The following is a 23,177-nucleotide window of genomic DNA, read 5'->3' on the forward strand; positions in this document are numbered from 1 at the left end:
CTCGCGATCGCGCAACCCAACCGACGGCCATGTCGGCCGGCGAGCGGCCAAAGGCAACGTTCGTCGACGCCGCGTCGGCATCGGCGTCGGCGGTGTCGGCATCGCGCGACCGTGTACTGTACTATCGGCATTGGCTTCGCGGAGCACGGTCACCGTGAGAGAAAGAAAGAGAGAAAAAGAGTGAGCGAGCGAGGGAGCGATGATGAGAGAGAGGAGCGAGAGGGGATCCGGAGGAGAACGCACTCGCGGAGGAGCGTACGAGACGTAAAGCGAAGGAAAGGACGAAAGAGAAAGAGAGGCCACGCAGGGCCACACACACGACACACGGAAGGTCCGCGGTTGAAAAAGAGAGAGCGAGAGCGAGCGCCTCGGGACGATAGAGGGGGAAGAAAGAGGGAAAAAGAGAGACAGTCGAGCGCGAACTCGTGGTGCGCGGAGGTGCCACCAGCCGGAGTAACGCGGAGAGTCGGAGGTGGCCCGTGCCTGTGGCTTGTGCCTGGCGACTCGTCGAGCCTCCTTGTGACGCGCGTGAAGAGGTGCGCCGCGGCGACGACGCGTCCGGCACCCGGAAAGTTGGGGCGCGCGTTTCATCTCGGTCGCGAGGTTCCGCGTCCACCGGGAGCGACGGCTGCGACGGCGCGAGGTGTTTCCGTCTCTCTCGCGCTTCTCTCCGTTCTATCTCACGTCTTGTTGCGCCCTCGCCCCGTCCTCTCCTCTCCTCGTGCACGCGAGTGTGATCAGTACAGTGCGACGTGATACGTTCTCGCTCGCGGATCGCCCTTCGCTAGGTTCGCGCGCACGTCATCGTGAAAAAGACTGTCAGGAGTGCCTTACTAACTTGTTTCCTCTCGAGCTGGCTGGGCCGCCTGTCGCGCGGCACAACGCGGACACCGTCACGGCAAGATCTCTAGCGGAGAAAGAGGAAGAAAGAGAGAGAGAGAGAGGGAAGGAGACAGCCGGACGGATAAAAAGAGAGCGCCGCGGCCCGACGGATAGCGAGGTAAGACCGCTTCTCCGTGTTTGTGTTCTCTCGAAAAAAGCCGACGGTAGCCGTGCATTAAGGGACCCGGGCGACTCCGACGGCGCAGACATGCGGAGGTTATGTTTCCCGATGACCCCTCGACTCTCTCCCTCGCCACCTCGCTCCTCTCGTTCCCCTCCCTCGTAGCCCTCCCCTCCCGCTCTGCTCTCCTTTCCTCTTCTCTCGCCGCGTCCTTTTCGCGCCTCGAAATCCTCCTCTCGCGCACTTTGTTCCCTTTTCTTTCTCCTCTCTCTCCTTTTTTTTTTTTTTTTTTTTCGCCTTCTTTTTCGCGCCGCGACGTCGGTGGGCCGAGGTTTCCACGCCGCGGCGACGATCGAGTCGCACACCTGGCGGCGATTTTCATCCGCTCGCTTCTGAGTCGCGCTGCTCGGTTACGCGCTTACTCCTCTCTCCGCGCCGTCTTTCTCCTCCACGTGCGGGAGGGAGAGGGGAACGTTGCCTCACGTACACACGTAACGTACCTGACACTCGGCCGCGTCGACATCTCGCTTTTTTTTTCTTTTCTTTTTTTTTTCTCGCGCGAGCCCTGCCCTCCCTCGCGGCCGGCCGCGGTTTCGTAACCTCCTCCCGGGTTTCGCGAGCTGTCAGCTGTCGGCCACCACCATAGTCCGTGCCACCTGTCCGAAACTCACTTGCGCGCGCGAGACGCACGCATGTGCCGTCTCTTTTTTTCCGTCCTCTCTCTCTCTCTCTCTCTCTCTCTCTTTCTCTTGCTCTCTCGCTCGCTTTCCGTTCCTTCACCTACCCGTCTCGTCCGGTCGTCGGACGCGATAGCCGTCGGACGGCAGTTTCGCGAATAAATTCCCTTCGCAAGTTTATTCGTTGCGCGATTCCTTTCGAGAAAGGCGCGCGCGATCGAGCGAGCGGCGATCGAAGCGTGCCAGCTCCCGTAGCGGAGAAAAGGCTTGTTGATATTTCGGCGTGCAGGCTTTCTGGCATGACAGCGCGACCGGCCTTGAGCCTCCTCTTCCCCCATCTCCCTCAACGTGTCCCGCCTTCCCCCGCGCGCTCTCCTTCACCGGGTGTCCCTACTATGGGCGCACTGTACGATACTCTATGGACCAGTGACGCTCAACGACGATCCGCTTGCGTACTTTTTTAGAGCCTCCCCGAGCTCGAGGCGTCCATCATTTTTATTTACTTGTCTGAATCACGCATGGGCCCCGACGCCTAACTTTACGCAACTCCGCGCTTTTCTCCTCCAACTTATATTCAGCCGATACTTTTCCACGTCCGATACCGGGATTTTTTTTCGAGACAAAAGGACCGTCGTGTATCCGCGAAGGGAACCTGTCGATATAAGCGCGTTCAACTGATATTCCGATCGTTCGCATACGCGTCGATTCGAAGATATAACGCGTGCTGTAGTAAATCAGGGAGAACGTTTATATCCCGACGGGGCACCACTGTTCCTTACGAACCACGAGTCCCACTCTCCTCGCTCTTTCCCTCTATCTCTTTCTCCTCGGATCCCCCGATCCTGATCTCGTCTCATCGCGTCTCGTTCGTGGAAGACTCGGGGGGCCTCTCCTCTCCTTTCTCTTCGCGCGGGGGCAACGAGATCGCCGCCGAATTGTCGAGCGGGCGTATTCTCAAGGTAGGAGAGTAAGTGACCGAGGACGCGGGCGACCCGAGAAATCGTAAGAACGCGTCGGGGGCCCCGGTGGAGTTCGGGCGACGATCGAAGGGAGCCGCGGAAGAGAAGCGGCGAACGAGAGACGGAGAGAGAAAGCGAGAGGAAGGAGAGGGAGGCGCGACGGTAAGAGGGCGAGAAAAATCTTTCGCTCGCTCGTTCTCTCCTCTCGGAGCGGGGAGAAAATGAAACGGGAACGTGCGGACGCGGGGAGTACCGGGGGAAAGGGGGAGGGAACGTTAGCCCGTAGCGGTATACGGGCGGAGGAGCGCGATCGCGACAATAGTATATCGGTATACCCGCCGATCGCGGTCGCGACGGTCCGACCCGACTCGACCCCGTCGCGTCGTGTCGCGTCTCGGATGGCTCCGAGATCGAGCGCTCTACCTTGACGGGCTCCACCTACATCGCGCGGCCGATAGAACGCTCCGCGTGTCGCATTCGCCTTTCGCTCCGACGTATCCTGGTATACTGGGTGTTCCAGAGTTGCCCGATCCCCAGGCACCAGCCTCCCCGCGCGTTATCTCCCGCGAGATCGCTTCTCGGTAGCCGATCTTATTTTTTTCTTTTTCTTCTTCCCTCCTCCGCGAAATCGGAAGCGCCGATTGATCCGCACCGACCACACGCGCCTGTCGCAAACGCCGTCGCAAAATTTCCGAGAAACGTTTTATCGTGTCAACTGAGATTATCGAATAGCCTCATCTCCAGTTTATTTTGCCAAGCTCCTTCTTCTCAGCCCCGTAACATTATTTGCGACAAGTCTGCCGAGCGTGTTATCGCGGTCGTATGTCGCGAAGCTTGCACGGCGCGACGGGATGAATCGCGCCAGCGTCCTTCGCCGGAAAAAGAACGCGCGGCCGATTAGATTAAACGTTGCGACGTTTCGCGTTGCGTCCAGGTATTACGTATACGCGCGTCGGGGATTTGCGCGCCGCTCGGCGTTTCGGCGTGCGCGAGTGAAACGGCGAAAGTCCGCGGCGTTGCACCCTCGTTTGACCGCCGTTTTTTCCGCGCCGTCGGAATGATACGAAAGGTCACGGAACGCTTAGAAGAACTTTCTCTGCGTTTGGTGGTCGTTAGACTCGCGTGCCAAGTAAAACTATATTTACCGCGCCGACAACGCCGTGCCGTGCGCGTTCTCTCCTTTTCCGAACTGCGATTTACGCGAGGAATCGATTCGATCCGCGCAGGTAAAATATTTCACAACGAGACGCAATTTTGCGATACGCCAAAGTTCCTCGAAATCGGCAAACTCTGAAAGAGTATTTAAAGAAAAAAATAAAAATCTAATTCTTTTTTCCCTCCCCGAAAATCACCTATCAACTCTCAAGACTTTGATTCGTCCGATATTATACTCGTTAAGAGGAAAAATATTGCTTCGATAATAACGTTTGATAAAATCATTCACTTAAAAAGAGAAATATTTTTAAATCAAATTTAAGAAAGCCGTTCGTAATAAGTATGTCTAAAGTATCTTTTACGTTTATATAATTCATCGAAGTGACGCAAATCATCTTGAAAGATCGATTCATCGGCATAAGTAATTATGGCGATCGTTAACCAATACAATCGTATGGTATTACAATTTTCCGGGGTAAAAATAAATAGCGATTACGTAGCGGCTTACCCGAGGGGCTTATATAAGGAACATCGCTCCGCGCTACAGCCGACGGGAAAAGAAAACTCGCCCGCGTAACGAAAAATCCACCTGCGGCGCTGTCTAATAAATCAAGCACGCGGAGAATCACGGCGGCCGGGCACCGTTAAAAAAGACCGTCGATTCCCCCGATGTAAAACTGCGAATGCCACGTTATCGGTAGAAAATACGAGCGACCCCGGCGAAAGTCTGCAGATCGGCCCGCCGTGAGAATCGCTGCCGCGTTCGGTTTTTCAGCGTATAATCTCGAATATTAATTAAATACGATAACCGCGGACGTGCGCGGGCGCCCCGTTAACCTCCCGGTTAACCATTACGTTAAGAAAGCGCGTTCGGTATTGGTATTCTCGGGATATCGCCTATTCCCCGGTGAGTAAAAGTTGGTCGGTAGCGGCCGGCCGCGGCGACAACGGGTCTATCCGTTCGCGAGCGTGTCTCTCCGGGTAATCGCTACTCCAGATTGCGCAAGCACCTTCGGCACACGATCTTATCGCGGCCGCGCTGCACGTACGTACACGTACGTGCACGCATTCGCACGCCCGTCACGTACACGCTCGCGTATCCCTCGAGTAAGGTACGTACGTGTGCGCCGGACCACGTATACGTTACGCGAATGTAAGTGTCCTTTACGCTCGGCGGCCTCGTGCGTGCAGGTTTGACGGAGTGTGGACGCGTACGTGTGTCCGCGAGGAAAGAAAAACAGCGTGAACGAGCGAAGGGCGCGGGGGAGAACGAAGCGCGAGCGCGCGCGCCTGGAAACTCCTTGGATCCTTGAAACAACGCGGATAAGCTTAGCGCAACTTATGAATATTGATGCACAACCTTTCTCGACACACGGCCGGACCGCACCTCGATCGCTCGCTTCCACCGGAGAATCATCTTCCCTTCGAGCCCCGGCCCCGAGCGTCGCCGCGTCTTTTTCGGCGCGAGCCTCGCGGGGACCCGCTACTTTTTTAACGGCTACGGAAAAATAAGTGGTCTCTAGCTCGGCCGAACGATCGGCTCGATAGGTTTACCGCTGGAAAGAAACCGTCGGCCCCGTTACTTCGCGGCGTAATTAATATTTATGTAAAGCTATCCTATTGACGCGTTTGCGACTTAACGATACCCGGGTACATCGAGCGGAAAAATATCGGCTTGATAATCTTAATCCGCTCGAGTGGAAGAAGGAACGTGGAAAATGAACTCCGTTACTAACTACGAAATCCTGTTATCTCGTTCCTCGATTCCGAGGAAAGTGTGGGACGAGGTAAACGCTCGAGTGTCGCGCGGGCTCGTCTCTCGAGTATTTTCTCGCTTGCTGCCGTCGCTCGCAGTTTCGCGATTTAATTAATTTACGCCTCGGTGTAACGCGAGCGAGCGACCTTATTCCCTCGCGACCGAGGGAGGTAATATTAGACGAATGACGCGAGACAATCCGCCGTATCGCGACCGTAAAGCGCGAGGCTCTTCCCACGCGCGCCGTTCATACCTCGGCTGGAAAACGCTTCGGGTGAGCCGGGGCACTTATCCGGAATCACCGTGGCAGCTGTACACGTCGTCCCGGCGCTTCTCGTTCTCCAAAGGTCGACGGTTACCGAGCTTTCGCGCGAAACGAAGCGTCAGCCGGCGGGATATCGCGACGCAAACGCACGGCCGTAAAACTTTTCTTCGCCGGGCTGGGGGGGAAAAAAAAAAAAACGGGCCAAACTGTATTTCCGCCGGTTCGCCACCGTTGGATACCGGTTTTGGTGGCTGCATTGTTTCGATCTAGCGCGACGCGGTGCCTAGCTGAGCGAATCTTGCGGTCTTTAAAACGAGAGCCGAACGGTATGCGTTGCGACGTGGAAATTTGGAATTGAGAGTACCGAACCTTCGCCTATTTTCATACGAAGGGCTTCCTTTTTTTCTTTTTTTTATTTTTTTTAGGAAACTTGTAATTTTGTTAACTCTATATAACCTAGATATTGACAAGAAATAAGAATTCTTTCTTCTCTTTTTTGCCGTTAGCTCTTAATAACGCGCGACCTACAATTCTGTACATAAAACAAGTCGCCTCCTGCGTTGATTCCGTTTGACGTGTCTCGTTAGATATTAATAGCCGAATAAAATTGGCAGCCGGTTCACGTCGTCGACGATTCTCGCGACGCCGCTGCGTTTTGTTCGCGCCGATTGTTGTGCGATCTGCCGTTCTCTGTTACATTCGGCGTGGCATTCTTTCAGTAATGGAGGCTGGAGTACAGCCAACAACCTAATGCGAGCCGACGTGGCAATTCGATCTGACTGTACCTATATCTTAATCACAATAGCGCGTAGATAACCTTTGCTCTTAGGTGTGCGGATTAACCGCAAGAATTCTGCCAATCTCCTTATTCCAACGACTTTGTTTCCTTTAAACGATAATCGCCCCATTCAATTCTACCGATTCATGCGTTTAAAAAAAAAAAAAAAAAAAAAAAACTTATTACAATACGGTTACTTAAACAAATTAATCATGCCGGTAAATTTTAATGGCGTCAATAGCGATTTCGAAAATGTATTCGAAGAATCATTAAATATACCGCGAGTTAATTTGCAGTAATTTAAATTTTTCCTGCGCTTGTAGGAAGTGGTTTTCTGAAGGTATGCAAAATGATCAACTTCGCAACCGCTTGCGAGAGAATTATTATCGTTAAATCAGTCCCGTTTGAAAACATTTCGCTTTATCTCTCGCGCATGACTCATAATCGCAAGCTTTTTGTTGTATTAATCTAACGTTATCGCGATAACTGTCCGGGAATCGTACGTAATTTTTCCCCACCCGTGTTTGTTCCTTGCATTCTCGGGATGCGTCGCGTGCACCGGCTCAATTGAATCTCCCGCAGTTACGCGGCCCCCGTGGGCCATTTTTATCCGCCGTTCGGGCACAGGTTTTTCCCCGAATGCCCAAATATCCGAGCGGCTATCGATTCCCACCGGTTCCCGAAAGTATATGCCGCGCGCGTTAGCCGGTTCGGGGTGTCCGCGGGACGATGCGAAAAGGAAACGCGTGTGCGAGCAGGCGCGAGGCCGGTAGCCGCGTGATTGTGAACCGGTTTTCTGATGCCGCTCAAAAATGCCCCCACCGTCGGGCGGTAATAATTTTAATCGACACCCAGGCCGGACCTGCGGCCCCGTGTCCCTCTCGCGCTCACCCAGCTCTCACGCTCGCGCGTGCATTCGCGAGATGTCGAAGATATGCGGGACCCGGCCGGGCCCTGGCTTGACAAGACACAGGCGCTCTGGCCCGGGTGAAAGGAAAACGCACGCGAGTATACGCGCCTACCGCCTCCGGAGGCAGAAGCCGAAGGATTCCGCGTGCGCGCGAGGACATGCCCGACCGCAGGAGATCCGCCGGGATTTTTCGTCGAATTATCGCCGATTAACAGAAAGCCGCGGACGCGCCGACGTAAACGATGACGAGAGGCGGCGACCGCACGATCGTAATCGCGGGGCCGACCGCGAGAAACGTCAGGCTTATTTTTGCTCAAAGCTCGCGGCGCTAATATCAAAATTATGATAAACTTCGACTTCAATGATTTACTTCTCGCGCTCGGAATAACAAAGTCGAAGAGGCCCGAATCTTCCGTATTATTCAAATTCTTTTTCCCCCCGCGCATTGCTTGCTTATTTCACGCCCGTGAAATATCCGCGGAAGGCGCGGATCACCTCCGGAATAAATGTATATCGCGATAGAGAGCCGCCTATCGCCGCTCAGGCTTCGAGAAATGGAACGCTATGCATGTTATATAGCCGAGAAAAACCACTCTAGTTCGAGATACCGTTTTATTTCGTGCGCAACGCACTCGCATTGGGCTCGCACGATCGGCTGTCCCTCGCACTTGCGATCGAATATAGAAACGTTCAATATCGTGGAGGGGAGAGAAAAAAAAGAAACGATTGGAATTGTCGATAAAACACGGTGATATTAATACCGTACGGATAGGTAGTTGCAAATAAGTGGCTTTATCGCGATATGTATTTCCAATTTTCACATAAATCATCGTGAACTTTTAAAACGTGTGCATCGTTCTCTTAAAAAAATTAAAAAATGTAAAAAAAAAAAAGAAAATAAGCGAATAGACTATTAAGAACATCGCGATGGTATGTGGCACATACGTTTACGATGACAGTGAAATATGGTCGACGCCCACTTTCATAATACTAAACCTTCGGAGTTTGATATTACTACTTAAGTGTAGTAATGGCTTGATATATCACACATTATTATCTCCGAGTTGAAATCTAACATGTTTTTTAATACGTAAATATTAAAATTATTGCAGTTGCGCGTACATGAATTGAATTTATTCGATTACCCAACGGCCCGGCCTCGTAAAATGCGATATGTAGGTCTTCGTCGTTCGAAGCTGTACAACTAATCCTTAAAAAATTTTTTTTATTTATTCTAATCTCAACGAACATCAGGTTCGCGGTTTCCGAAAACGAGCGGGGCGTAAAACTGAATCGCGCTCGGACGATTGACCGCAAAATAATTGCCGCGGCAGTTCGTAGCTCTGATTAAAGGCGCGCGAGGGATCGTGCCATTCCGGCCATGCCGACTGGTTGCACGCGAATGTTACACTTGGCCGACGTGTTCCCTCGCCGAGGACGAGGCCTAACGTAACGCACCCCGGGATGAGACAAATAGGGCGGCGCAGCACGGAGCGGTGCCGAGAGCTTTTCACGGTCATTCCGCGCGGGACTTTGCCGATCGGGGGACTCTGTTCGCGACCCGCTTAAAATAGAGCCGCCGTATATTCCGTAGGTCGTCGATCCCTCTTCCGCGTCACCTGCCATGCCGCCTGCAGCAGCCTGTGTCAAGATACGAGGAAGCTAAGCGCTGCGCGTGCATCACGCGCAACCACTGTCGCGTTGCTCCGCTCCGCTCCGCGCCGCGCCGCGTCGCGCCGGGATGCCCGCCCGCCCTCCTGCCGATGTCAAGAAACGGCACCGATCGAACGGTCATTGACTAAAGCCTTCGACGGTAAATAACCTTATGCCTGTTACTACAGACGCGTTGCGCGCGTCCATAAAAAGCGACGTTATTAAAAAAGAAATAAAAAAGGAAAAAAAAAAATGATAAAAAAAAGATTAATTTATCTTCATAAATATTGCGAGCTTCGTACGCGGTATTTTTAATAACGTTCAATTTGTTGCGCACACAGGTGCCCCTTGAAGAAACGCGGGGATTTGATTTTAATTAAATATAAGTTCACGACTTTGTTAATTATTGAATTCAGTCGATAATCGCAGTTGACGTATCGTCCCGCTGCGGACGGAAAATTCCGCGTTCGATTATCGGGTGCTCCCTTTTCAGAAAGCGTCGCGATTTCGTCGGGGGTGGGTATCCTTCGGCAGTACGGCACTTGAGCTATCGTTTCGCATGTGATAAAGCCCGATCGTGTTATCGCGGGCGCGGAGGACGATGCTTTGTTCGCGAGTCTGCCATGTCAGACAACACGGATATCATATGGCCGAGTAAAACGAGGAGATCCCACGGACAACTTGCACATTTTATAATGAGCTTGTTGCTGATTCGCCGGAAAAAAAAAAGAAAAAAAAAAAGAAGGGAAAAGTAAAGAGGATAAGGTGCAGAGAAACACGGGACAGAGAAAATCAGCTTACGGGGCACGGGACGTACGAGTTGAGCCAAGCGGATTTCGCTAACTGCATTTACGGTTGTCGCTCGTCGCCGTGACTCATTTTTATCCTTCCCCGATATACGTACTTTCCTCCGTGCCTTTTCGAACGCGTGCGGAACGAGGGCGTTTGCGTAAATGAAAATTGAACGCGCCGCAGCCGCGGAACGTATAATATATCTCTCGAAGTTCGCGTACTTTCGTGAACGAACCAGACGCGATGGGAACAGCAACTTTGTGCATCTCGCCGGCGGATTCGACAAACAAAAGCGTTTATCTTAACGGAGGCCGATTACGCCGTTGCTTACCGCTATATGTTACATTTTCAAGTGTCGCGGTGATTGTCGCGCTTTTTAATACTCGGCTTTGCTCATTGTGCCGGGCAACGGTAACAAATAGGCCCGTGACAAAGCGACGTAAAGGGCACAAAGGACGGTAAAGCGGCTCGCTCGTGTGCCTACCTGTCGAAGCGGCGGCGGGCCAGGGAGCCCGGCGCGGCGGCGTTTTTCTCGGCTCTCTTTCTCTCTCTCTCTCTCTCTCCCTCTTTCTTCTCTTTCTCTCTTTCTCGGCGAGCCAACGCTTCCTCCGACCGTCCTTACGCGATGTCACTGACCCGAGTCCGTATCTCGATGCACAAGAATAAGGAGGAGCAGGAGGAGAGAAAGAGAACCGGCGAAGTGGAAGGAGACGCGAGAGGGGAAGGCGGTACGAGATTCCATCGTTGTAGTCATCGTTTGTCGTCACCTACGGCTAACCGCCGTCGCCGCCGCCGGACGATCTCGACGACGTCGTCGTCGTCGTCGGCGGCGGCGGCGGCGGCGAGGCGTTGCACCGGTGCAACGATAGCGTGGAGCCGCGGCCTGGCCCCTGGCCTGGTCCGCCTCGCCTCGCCTCGTCTCGCCTCGACGCGACGCGCGATGCGTTGCGACCGCGACTCTCCCCCGAGTGGGGAGAGAAGACCTTGAGCTGTGTCACGTGACCCCGAAGGTGCATAGGAGCCGGGTAGGGCGGTCGCGGAGGGCCTTGAACTTACCGCCGGCGTCGTCGATGCCGGGCGTCGTAACTATCGCGCGTGCACGCTCGCGCTCTCGAGTCAAAAGGGACGATAGAGCGATAGAGCTCTCCGGCTATGCCCGCTACTACCGCGTACGATCTCCCGTTCCCTTCTTGCCGTTTACCCCTCGCTCAAATAACGACGGGACCGAAAGAAGAAGAAGATCGGTGGGTCCTCTCCCGCTCGACGCGTACGCCCGTTTCCGAAAACGTAGACCGGCTCCGTGCCGTCGCCCCGGTATGCGAACCTGCACTCGCGAAGGGGGGCTACCTGCCGACGGGACGACACTCCGCGGTATCGCGACGTAGAGGCCGTACACCGGTCCCTCGATATGCTCGGCCGCGCTCCGGCATCGCCCGTCCCGCTCGTAACTAACGTTGTTACGTTACTCCTCGAGGCACCGCCGCCGCCGGTGCGTTTCGTTTGAACCTCGCGATAACTAGCCCGGCAAGACCGCACGAGCCCGAGAGTACGGTTATCGCGTTACTTACGTCGTAGCCGTGCACTCCCGCATGTGAACAAGATACCTGACCGCGGTAGCATCGCTGCGTCACGATGCGTAAAATAAGATAGAGTTATAGAACGTCGCCGTGTCCCTTGTAACTCGTTCCACGACGAGAGGAGATTGTGTTAAACTTGTCGGTTTAAAGAAACCTAACGCGTATCGCCGGCGAACCTCGCACGTAATTGCCTAATCTTCTCCAAAGCCGTTCTATTCGCCCGAGCATAGAACGCGAATTTACGGATTCTATTTTCTGACAAAAAAAAAAAAAAAAAAGGATAATATGCGGTGATTTAATTGTATTAATATTAACTTTTTGTCGAGACGGTGCGCTTTATGTAACGGACTTAAACGGCGAGAACACCGAGTTATTTCCTTCGAGGACACCTCGACGAGTTGCAAGGTGTTAATCGTTAATATATCACCGAGTTTCGCGTGCACGTTCTCTATACGTATCCCAGTTGCGTAAATTATTTTAATTATACGAGCGGTTTACGCTTCAGAGCGCGTGACCTGAATGAATGCGATTTTGCAACGCGCACGGCTTGAAAAGGGACCCCGATGGCGAGCTTTAAACGGATTCGCGCGGCACATGTCCGTTGTTCCGATCGAGCGTATCGGAAGTGATCGAGAGAGTTACGTCTCGCGTCTTCCTCTTTCAATGACGAATAACTTCCTGCGTGTACATCTGTCGCGTGATCGGTCGAGCATTCGCACCATGTGCGGGCGTGAGTGAACGCGTGTGTTTCCGCGCGAAGGTCGTTCGGCGGTTCCGCGGGACCGGAAGTGGGCCGGCCTTGCGGCACGGCCATCGGCGTAACCTTGCAGACAAAAGAGCGAAAGAGAGAGAGAGAGAGAGAAGCTTGTCGACTGCGTGTCAGCGATCGCGAAATCGCGTCTAAATCGCGCGGTTGGAAGTTTCGGTGACTAGCCGCGCGAGAAACTCATCGGCACTTTATTTCTCAGCTTAAGAAACGGAGCAGTCCTGCATTCCTGCAAAACTCCCCTTCTTTATCTCCCACCCGCGATGTTGCGCAAATTGCGAATTGGAAAGTACATTAAGGAGTTTTATAACCCGACCTCGAAATACAATTTCTATTAAAATTTCCTCTTCCCCTTCCGAATTTCAGTTTCCGGGATTCTAATTTGTTCTCGCAGTTGGATTATTTCGTGCCGCGATAGTACAGCCTAGTTTTTATTATTTTATATATATTGGAATTGATATTATTTCTTCAGGCGTCATATATTTTTCTCGAACGCATTGCAATAGAAATATGTAAATGTAACTCACCGGTCGATGCGCAGCGGCGGAGTTTTATACAGCTTTGACGATCCTGTAACACAAATAAAAAAATTGAATTACTGAGATATCCTAATTGATAACTATGTTAAAAAAAAAAGGTACGCGTCTTCAACAAATTTTTCAAATCGACAATTAAAATCAAACTCATTTATCATTCAAACAAAATTTTGATTAAATCTTGCTAAAATTTCAAACTTTCTTCCCTGCTAATTATTTAAATTACTATTATTTCTAATTAACTCTCATTATCGATGCATCACCGTTGAATAACGAAAAGCTGTTAAGCTTTGTAATAGAAACGTGATGCTTACCTCGGGGTTGCTCCGCCGATGCAAGAAGCCTCTCCAAGGCCTCCTCCTCCTCTCAGCATGTTTGAGATGTCCAGAATGTTTGGGATGTCGAGTCGAGTCCTTCCGCGCACAGGATACAGAAGACCAAAAGTCACAACCTATAATCGCGCACGAGCTAGTTACACATTAAATTTGTCGGGCGGCATTGCGCGGAACTCCCGTTAACAAAATTCATGTAACACTCACGCAACTTACATGCCCATTTACTTGTATACAGCAGCACTCGAAATAAATCCAACGGCTTCGGTTCGTCGGTCCACTAATATCAGCGGCGAGAGTACGTTGGCTCTCCTTCGTATCGTCAACCTGAACAGAAAAAGAACCTTGGTTAGACCGCGTCCCCGAAAGCTCAGCCATCGCGACAAGATCCTAATTAAGCGAGGAAATATCTTAGAATGCGAAACAAAATTACCCGGCGTACGCGAGAAGAATCCCGAAGCCCTGCTCTCGCCAACGTAAATGAATCAAATCGGTCGGTTAGCTTTCAGGGTTACAACCGACGTATTTTTGTCATCAGTTTTATGTTCAGCGGTTGCATCCCTGAAAATTACTTGGCCGGTTTGATTAACTTGCGTTGGCGTAACCGTGCCTGAGATATCGCATACGCGACGATTTAGAACCGTCCGCGTAGGATATGGCACGTATTTCATGCGAAATATTTACTTCGTCAGTCTTACCCATAGATATCAACGTTCGGAGAAGCTAATTTGCGCGAACTGATAGTTTTTAATCATGAAATGTAATTATTTTTCGCCCGCGTACAGCAGGAGCTCCGCTAGCTGCACCCTGTGTCGATCGACTGATACGACCTCTGACGCTCGAGGTGACGTTACGTCGCGCGTTCGTATACATACACATACACATTCACGGCATTCACCCCTTGCTCGCTAGCCGGACTATTGCGCTACAAAACATTTATATAATAAATATGATGCCGAGTATTTTTTTATGCCGAATAATATGTCGAGTGTTATCGACGAATATTTATTTTATATATCGTGAATTCGTAATCGACGAATACGTTGCGGTACTTGCCGATTTAATTATTTATACTCTGCATAATCAAGTAAATATAATTAATGATGTTTGATACATATATATATATATAAATTAATTACATATAAATAAACAAAAAGTATTTAAGATAGCGTAGAATATGTTCGCATATCCGTAGTTTATTGTCGAAAGTTATTAAGTGAAAATTTTTTATGACATAAAATTATAACCTAGAAAAAGAATTAGTGAATAACGCGCGGGAAGTCTACGCTTTATGATATCTAGTCTAGTATAAAAGATACTGCGAATAAAATGTTAGTATAATAAAAAAACTCACACAAGCGCATAAGAACTGTATTTGATATTTTCTTTTCAGTGATACGGAGCGTGAAATCAGGATCGATCGTGTACTCGTAGCTCCCGATATTCGCGAAAGCGACAATAAGGAGGGCCGCCGTAAGGATGCTGTACGTTTTCGCGGAAGTCGAGAGGCCGCGAGTCGTACCACGAGCTTGCAGCAGCAGGACCAGCTGAGAATGTCAGAGCAAAACGGGCCCAGCGAGGGCCCAGGGCCCGGTTCGGATTCGGGCTGGTGGCCAGCTACGCAGACTTGGAAATCGTCGGCAACCGGGGGCTCGTCGTCGACTTCATCGACTCCCACTTCGGTGGCGGGCTCCGCATCCGTCTCAGTCTCTTGTTCCGTGTCCAGTTCGTCCTCGACGAGCTCTTCCACTTCGGCCAACTCATCTGCGACCTGTTGTCCTTCATCCTGCATCGGCGTGTCCTGCACGATGAGCCCAAGTCGTTCCACGGAAACGGGGAAAAACGTATCCGTCACAACTATTAACGTACCGCCCAATCAAGAAATGCATGACGGTATTACTCTGAATTTTTTTTCATCTTGTTTGAATAAAATTTCTTCAACGCAGCACGCAAAGTGATTGTTCTAAATAATCTCTAATGTACAATTATTAATTAAAAAGCTCTTGATTTATTACGTGAGCTTTTGAGTAAGTTAAAATAAAAAAAGTTATTTTATTAATTATTTTTGTACATTTTTATATTAATATCTAAATTGAGTTCCATTGTTTAAAGTGATTAAATTTGTAATAGTTTCGGTAACGGCAGGCTTTTATTATGTATAAATATGATTTTAGGTAAAGGAGTATGTAAATATCTCGGGGGACAGAACGGCGTGACGGTGTCAGTGGTATCGACCTCGGTACTGGGATGCGGAAACGCAAATACCGTTCCGACAAGCGGAATTTGTACAAATACGGGGCCGCACAGTATCGGCATCGGGATCGGCGGTATCCTCGCTGCGAACGCGGCCGACATCGACGATCCCGAGGACAGCGACGGCGAGATCAGCAAGATTGACTTCAGAGGTGTCAATCTACGTTCGAAGAAGAAGCGCGACGTGTCGGGTAATCAGAACGGCGACAAGATCGGTGACGGAGATGCGAACGGCGATGGAGGAGGCTGCTGCGACGACAATTCGCAGCAGCAGCCAGAGAGACCTATGTCATGGGAGGGTGAACTATCGGACCAAGAAATGTCTTCCAATACACTTACTAATCAGGTTGAACTCTTGTTGAATTAAACCAACAACAAAGATTTCGATCAATCAGTACGTTAACATTTAAATTGAATTAAAAATTTATATCAACTATTGATTTTTAGGACCACAATGAGGAAATGGAAGGAGTTCAAGTATGCAGCACAAGCCCTGGACCTATGGAACAGAAATTTCCTATCAAGTCAGAGCCAGATTTTCGATCTAGCCCAGGTTTTACCCTAGGATCTTTTCACGACAGTGGATTATCCATGACACACAATCAACAATTGCAGCAACAACAACAGCAACAACGCGGTATTGAAAATCTTGAGCAGACTCAACAGAGTGATCTGCCGCTTCTCGTAGGCAAACTTCTCGGTGGATACAACAACTCGACGCCTAATCACAGTCCTATTCTCAATCCACGGCATCATCTAACTAAACATAGTCACACTAGATCACAAGTGAGCTAATAAAATAATTAATTAAATTAATAAATTTAATTTGCGCATGTAAATTACATTTTAATTTTTCAACTCTCGTAGGTGCCGTCACCAGATTCCGCCATTCATTCTGCGTATAGTGTCTTCAGTTCACCAACGCAGAGCCCTCACGCGGCGCGGCATTCCGCCCTAGGAGCGGGTAGTCCAATACCTTCCTCGTCGTTGTCTCTTTCTCGACATAGCTTCAACAATTCGTCTTCCTCGTTATCGTTATCGCTGTCGCATTCACTTTCGAGGAACAATTCTGACGCTTCTAGCAGCTGTTATAGTTACGGCTCGCTTAGTCCGCCTACGCATTCTCCCGTCCAGCAGTCGAGACATCCGCATTCGCATTCGCAACATCATCAGCATCAAGTGGCACAAGGTAGTCCGCTGCATCTCCCAGCCTCGTCCACAGTCGCCGCACATCATTATTCGTCCTCTTCCGTAGCAGGCTCGGAACTATCGCCAGACGGCCATCCGGTCGCGGAAGATCAGGAAGACTGTAGGATACCCTCGACACCGTCGGGTATTTCCACCAGGCAACAACTAATAAATAGTCCCTGCCCGATTTGTGGCGACAAGATAAGTGGCTTTCATTATGGCATCTTCTCGTGTGAATCGTGCAAAGGATTTTTTAAGCGCACCGTCCAGAATCGCAAGAACTATGTGTGCCTTAGAGGCGCAGGCTGCCCGGTCACCGTGGCCACGAGAAAGAAGTGCCCGGCCTGCCGCTTCGACAAGTGCCTCAATATGGGTATGAAGCTCGAGGCGATTAGAGAAGATCGTACCAGAGGCGGTAGAAGCACTTATCAATGTACCTACACTTTACCGGCAAATCTCGTTGGTAGTCCTGCCGGTAGTATGACCAGCGAAAAACTAACGACGGGAGGCAATTGCAGCCCAGCACCGGTTGGTAGCGAGCATCATTATTCCGTTAGATATCATTCAAATCATTCTCACAAGATGCAAGTGGTACCTCAACTTTTGCAAGATATCATGGACGTGGAACATCTTTGGCATTATAACGATAACGATCGGATAAGTGGCAGTGGAGGGGTGCTTGGAAGTACAAGAAACATCGGTGACAGTATGCTGCTTAGTTCCGGAAGTGGTTTGATACCTAGCAGTACTGGAACGACAACTGGAAACAATGGAGGTGCAGTGGAATGTTCGTTGAATGACTCTAGCAACGTCGATACTAATAATAGGAGAGGAGAGACGGCGAGCCCTGTGGGTTCGACTTCGACAGGAGCGTCTGATCAACATTCCACAAATGGCAATACCACCAACAATAGTAATTCTCAAATCGCCAGTAATTCCAACGGCAATTCAGCGCAGCATCCGGACTTTTTATCTAATTTGTGCAACATTGCGGATCATCGGCTTTATAAAATCGTCAAGTGGTGCAAGAGTCTGCCATTATTTAAAAACATCTCTATCGACGATCAAATTTGTTTGTTGATTAATTCTTGGTGTGAACTACTACTTTTCTCTTGCTGTTTTCGCAGCATGAGTACTCCAGGTGAGATAAGAGTGTCTCTTGGCAAGTCGATTACTTTAGAACAAGCCAGACAACTTGGTCTAGCGACTTGTATTGAGAGGATGCTCGCTTTTACCAACAATCTGCGAAGACTGAGAGTAGATCAATACGAATATGTTGCAATGAAGGTGAGTAATTCTTTCTTTTATTTTTTATTGAAAAGAATTTGCGACCTTATATTTCATATATTTCAAAGTTGAAAGCGACTTTTTATATTAAACGAATATAATTTTGGAAATTGTATAAAAATAATGATGAAGATACGATTCAATAAATATTACGACATGTTTAATAAATTGACTTTGTAACAAATAATCTAAAGAAATGTGTTTTTTGGAAATTAAAAAGGTGATCGTGCTGTTAACGTCCGATACGAGTGAATTAAAGGAGCCTGAAAAGGTTAGAGCATCTCAGGAAAAGGCCCTTCAAGCACTGCAGCAATACACAATCGCGAGGTATCCAGAAATGCCTGCTAAATTTGGCGAACTGTTGCTGAGAATTCCAGATTTGCAAAGAACGTGTCAAGCAGGAAAAGAATTGCTCAGTGCAAAACGCGCCGAGGGAGAAGGCAGCTCGTTTAATCTTTTAATGGAATTGTTGAGAGGAGATCATTAAATTGTCAGCACAGTGAACTATGCCGTAAGTTTTTTAATGAATTAAATAATTGCGACTGTAGCAAGAAATCATACTAATGCTTTAAATAATTATTGCCCTGGTTATTGTAAAATTATAATAAGATCTTTTCTTTTTAGATTCCATGCTTATAGGGTCCATAAGCTTAGGGAATCGGATATAATAGATAATCGCAGAATAAGAAAGATTAGAAAAAAAAAAAAGTGGAAACGGCAGATGTAAGGTCTATAGTGACATTAGTACTTGGTGAGGGGATTGCATTCTTCGTAATTAGGACGCATTAACTAACGAAAGATGAAAAGAGTTTTTCTATTTTACACCGGAATGCTTCCATACAGGTTGTGCATATTTGCATTCCTGTTTTGAAACAAACGAATTTCGAAGCGGCCTACAGTGTATGTCAGATCTGTACGCTCGGCATACAGGTAGATGCTAATGAGACTGAAAGTTTGATTGACGGAGACACGCAGAGCATTTACTTTTACAATGATAAGTGTTGTATAAATACGGAGATGGTATCAAATAGCATTAAAGTGCTGAATTTTATTAAATTGTAATCTATTCAAGCGTGAGCTTTTATAGTGGCGGACGCGGATTTATAAATAAAGATGATCTTTAATTAACGATTATAATAGAACAACCAGTATTGCGTATCGTTCTGCGCTTACTTAAGAACAGAGCATAGCCATGCCTTATCTATCCCGGTTATGAAAGTGTACTTAAAACTTAATACATCAGTCGACCAATTGTCTACTTATAGAGCAGTTAATCATGGAATAATTAGTTAATGCTTAACTAGTATGCATCGTCCACAGAATACGTGGTTTTTATCGATCACACAAAATACATTTTTTATTCTCTTTATGTTTTAACAGCTTGTCAATAAAAAAAGAAGCGAAATTTTTCAATTGGCATAAGTATACAAAAATTTTTAGCAATATGTATAGTTGCTATCTTTTCTGTAAATATATATACATATATATATTTTTGGCAAAAGGAATTGGCTGGTACTGCTTTCCGTTTTACTTGTAGAAAGAGGATTTTATTTTTACTAAGTATTATCAAAGCATAAAAATAGAGTGGCAAATTATATTTTATATATATATATATATATATATATATATATATATATATATATATATATATGTATGTATGTATAACATAAATGTTTATATATTATATATATTTATATTATACATTGTTTTGCATAATCGTAATATTATTTTGAGAATTTGTTAATTTGCGTCTTTTTCAATTTATCAGTGGCAAATTTTTATTAAAATTTCTGTTTTGTCATTGCAACTATATGGAATTATGACGTCAAAGTAAGATGTTACTGTGTATAAACATATATATATATATTATATAGTATATATATATTATTTTTATTTTAAATAGTAACATTAATTTAAATAAATTATTTGCATGTATAAAAGACAAATATTAAAAAATTGCTATAAATTTTGATTAAATATCATGGGATACTTTTTTACTTAAAATGTAATATACATAATATCCTTCAAATTATTCACACTTTTATTAAAATAAAGTAAAAAAAGAAAATTCTTATATTAACTTGTGTTATTCAATGTGAATAAAATTGAATTCAGTTCAAGCGCAAAAAAAAAAGAATTATTTGTTGTATAGTGCAAAAATTTATTTTAATCTATTTTCGTAATGTAATATAGATGTAATGAGAAAACAGTGGTTTTAAGAACAATCAAATTTTATCGCTAGTATCGAAAAAAAGGGATGCTTATTAATATTGTAAAAAATTGTAAAGTTATAAATTTATTAAAATTGATATATTTGCCAATCACGCAATTATTATTTTTGTTATAATATTCTCAAATACATGATACAGGCTATCAATTAATGCTGATATTTGAGACAAAATACGATTTAAAATTTATATATACACTGGTTGTATACATAGACAAATAAAAGAATAGGCGATTTTAGCCGTTAATAAATTTTTTAATTTGTCTCTTTGCTGAATCTATATTTGTAATATAATGGCAAAATTATTTTTCAATAATTTTCTTTAAGCATGAAAATATCTTTTAGAACAGGAAGATATTAAGAATAGGGTGTACTGACTATGGATCAGCATGATTCTTTTACTAAGTCAAGGAACGAGAACATTGAACTTTGATACAAAATGCATTATAATGTTGTTTAAAAAATGCAGCTATAAGCTTGCGTGCGTAACGAAATAAATTGATCTCTGTCGTTGGTACTTTAATGAGACTGTCATATATGTAGCACATTGTTCTTTGTACAATTGATTAGACTTTTAATTTGTTGTCTACGTTCTACGAAAAAGCATGTAAAAACGATATCCTACGACACTTAAAACAAAAATATTCGCGCAATACTTACTATAAAAATAATTTATAAGAACCGTCTTCCCATTTCTATCAATTCTAATAGAAAGTAACTTATATCATCCTCTCATTGTACATGCGCACACATATCATTCGTGTAATTACTGAATGATTTCCTTCTTTTAAAGCTCATTAAGAACATTTAAAACATTGAAATTTTTTATCACAATTTGTACATCTCAATGTGCACAATAATAGTGATAATGTATCAGAATATGTTAAGCTAGTATTTTGGACAATTTTTAAAATAATATTAAACTCTTCGATTCCTCAAATAAATACTAAATTATATGTTCTCAAAGAAAGAAAGAAAAAAGGAAAAAAAGAAAAAAAATAATAATGCAACGAAAGTAACGCTGTAAATATAAAGAGAAAGAATCATATTTTGTTGTGACGAGTGTATGCGTTTGGAACTTGTGAAGAAGGTGGATTGGTAAAAAGAAAAGCGAGAGAAAGAGAAAATGAGTAGTGTAGTGCGCGAAATATGAGTAGTATACTTGTAATAAAGCATATAAAAGTCGACTTAAGCGAAGTAATATGAAAGTAGACTTACAAGAAGATGAATATTTGCCTGTTAAAAAAATGACTATTCTATGTTTATGTTTGATAGAAAAAAAAAAAAAAAAGAAAAGAAACTATTTCTACATACATTGGATGAGATACTTCTGCTGTAGCTCAGTGATAATTGTCTTTATTTGTGCGTGCGTGTGTGAATGAACGTATACGTGTGTACGATGATGGGAGTTTGCTTAATTTTTTTTTTTGCGCGCAAGAGAAGATTAGCTGTAGAAACGCCTCTTAATCGCGGCGATTAAATTTTCATCCCTTTTATCTTTCGGTTGTAAAAAAGCAGAGAAGCTACTCAATGGATACAGTCTTCCGTTCCCAGTAGTACGATATGATATTATCGCGAATTACGATGCTCGCGTTCGTTATAACATATATATGTAGCGCAACGATTAGACAAAAAAAAAAAGGGGGTGGGGAAAAAGAAAAAGAAAGAAAGAAAAGAACAAGTCTTTTTGCCAATCATGACAATATTCGGAGAAAGCTGTGTAAAATCGGATTGTACGATATTGTACGAGGAGCTTATGCGCAAATGCGACAGACTGCACACCGTAGCAATTATATAGATTTAAATATATACATTTGGATTTATATATTCATATAAATATAAATATATAAGATATGTAAATGATATATACATATATATTTATATTTATATGCGTGGTATATAAAAATTATACACGAACGAATATACATACAGTTGTGTGGAGCAGAGAAGTTGTTAGAGTAACGAGAGAGAGTATCACTTGACGTAAGGGCCAAACAACAGCAGTGTAATATTAAGCAGAATGCATTTTAGAGATAATATTATGGATACTCGACACATAGTATTTCTTATCAATGTATGTGTGGATGTACGATGAGTGTGCGAAGGCGCGCGTGTGTATGTAAGTGCAGGAAGAGAGAAAGAAAAATTTTATAGGGAGAAGACACCGACAGAGTTTTTTATCCATCTAATCGTCAACTAGCTCAGCAGTACGGAAAATTGCACATTTTTTTTTCTTTTTTTTTTTACCTCGATAATTGTAAAAACTTCGCGGCCGAGCGTTTAAACGCCAATATTAATTATCATACACTAGACGATGATCTCAATTAACGCGAAGCGCGTTCGGCATTAACAATTTTAGACACTACTGATCTAGTTGAGGCCGCAAGCGACGAAAGGGAGAAATAACGAAACGTAACAAAAAAAAATAATAAAAAAGAAATAAACAAAAAAGACAAGCGCCCGACCCGTATGTTACTGATTGTGAGATATATTTCGTTCCCGACTTAGGAGAGAATAGCTATTCACGCAGACACAATTAGAGAGTAGTTTTATACATATGACACGAATTATCAGTACGAAATAAAAGAAAAACTTTTTATAAAATTACAAACTTACGTTTACTCGCTCGACGCCGAGAGCCGCATCCTCCTCTCTTGTGGCACTTTCCTCCCTCACCTCTGGCAATCACATACGGAACCATTTGCGTGTGCGGCACTTCTTAAACCTGCTCCAGGCGCGTCTTCCAGCTCCAAAAAACGTTATTCCGAAATAATTATTAATCACTATTCTGCGGCACTTCGCGTTAGAAAATATGTTAAAGCGCGAGCGTTCGACGATTACTCGCGTGCAATACGTAAAATGGTGTTAAATCAAGGCCGCCAATCAAACTGAACAAATTTATTCAAATTCTGCACAACTAAGCGATCTGATTGGCGGTATTCGTTTTGCACCGCGCGCATCTAGAGTGCTGCCGCGTAGAGGAAGTACACTCATCGTCAGGAATGGTGTTCGTGGTGCTGCGATGGCGGCTAACATACGTTATCTTGGCGTGGTGTGCGTCGA

The 23,177-nt window shown here is 46.1% G+C and overlaps 2 protein-coding genes across 3 annotated transcripts; one reads left to right on the forward strand and one right to left on the reverse strand.

Annotated features, from left to right (window-relative positions):
- Positions 1–486: 486 nt before the first annotated feature.
- On the forward strand, positions 487–21,414 carry Hr39 (nuclear hormone receptor FTZ-F1 beta). The gene is made up of 7 exons (XM_070668099.1): positions 487–1,000; positions 14,553–15,052; positions 15,334–15,758; positions 15,860–16,198; positions 16,280–17,887; positions 18,108–18,398; positions 18,512–21,414. Exons 2-6 carry the CDS (start codon positions 14,713–14,715, stop codon positions 18,372–18,374), a joined length of 2,979 nt encoding a protein of 992 aa, XP_070524200.1. The 5' UTR covers positions 487–1,000; positions 14,553–14,712; the 3' UTR covers positions 18,375–18,398; positions 18,512–21,414.
- On the reverse strand, positions 12,761–23,102 carry LOC139109241 (uncharacterized). Of its 2 annotated transcripts, none has more exons than XR_011546805.1 (3): positions 22,731–23,102; positions 13,367–13,486; positions 12,761–13,278 (listed from the first exon to the last, which is right to left on the reverse strand). XR_011546805.1 is itself a non-coding variant. In XM_070668148.1 (3 exons), exons 1-3 carry the CDS (start codon positions 13,535–13,537, stop codon positions 12,843–12,845), a joined length of 318 nt encoding a protein of 105 aa, XP_070524249.1. In that variant the 5' UTR covers positions 13,538–13,873; the 3' UTR covers positions 12,761–12,842. The 2 variants fall into 2 exon arrangements, 1 of the variants encoding a protein (XP_070524249.1); XM_070668148.1 differs by lacking the exon at positions 22,731–23,102 and having other exon boundaries at positions 12,761–12,861; positions 13,142–13,278; positions 13,376–13,873.
- Between the last annotated feature and the right edge of the window lie 75 nt (positions 23,103–23,177).

Source organism: Cardiocondyla obscurior, linkage group LG17 (assembly GCF_019399895.1).
Source record: "Cardiocondyla obscurior isolate alpha-2009 linkage group LG17, Cobs3.1, whole genome shotgun sequence".
Lineage (NCBI taxonomy): Eukaryota > Metazoa > Arthropoda > Insecta > Hymenoptera > Formicidae > Cardiocondyla > Cardiocondyla obscurior.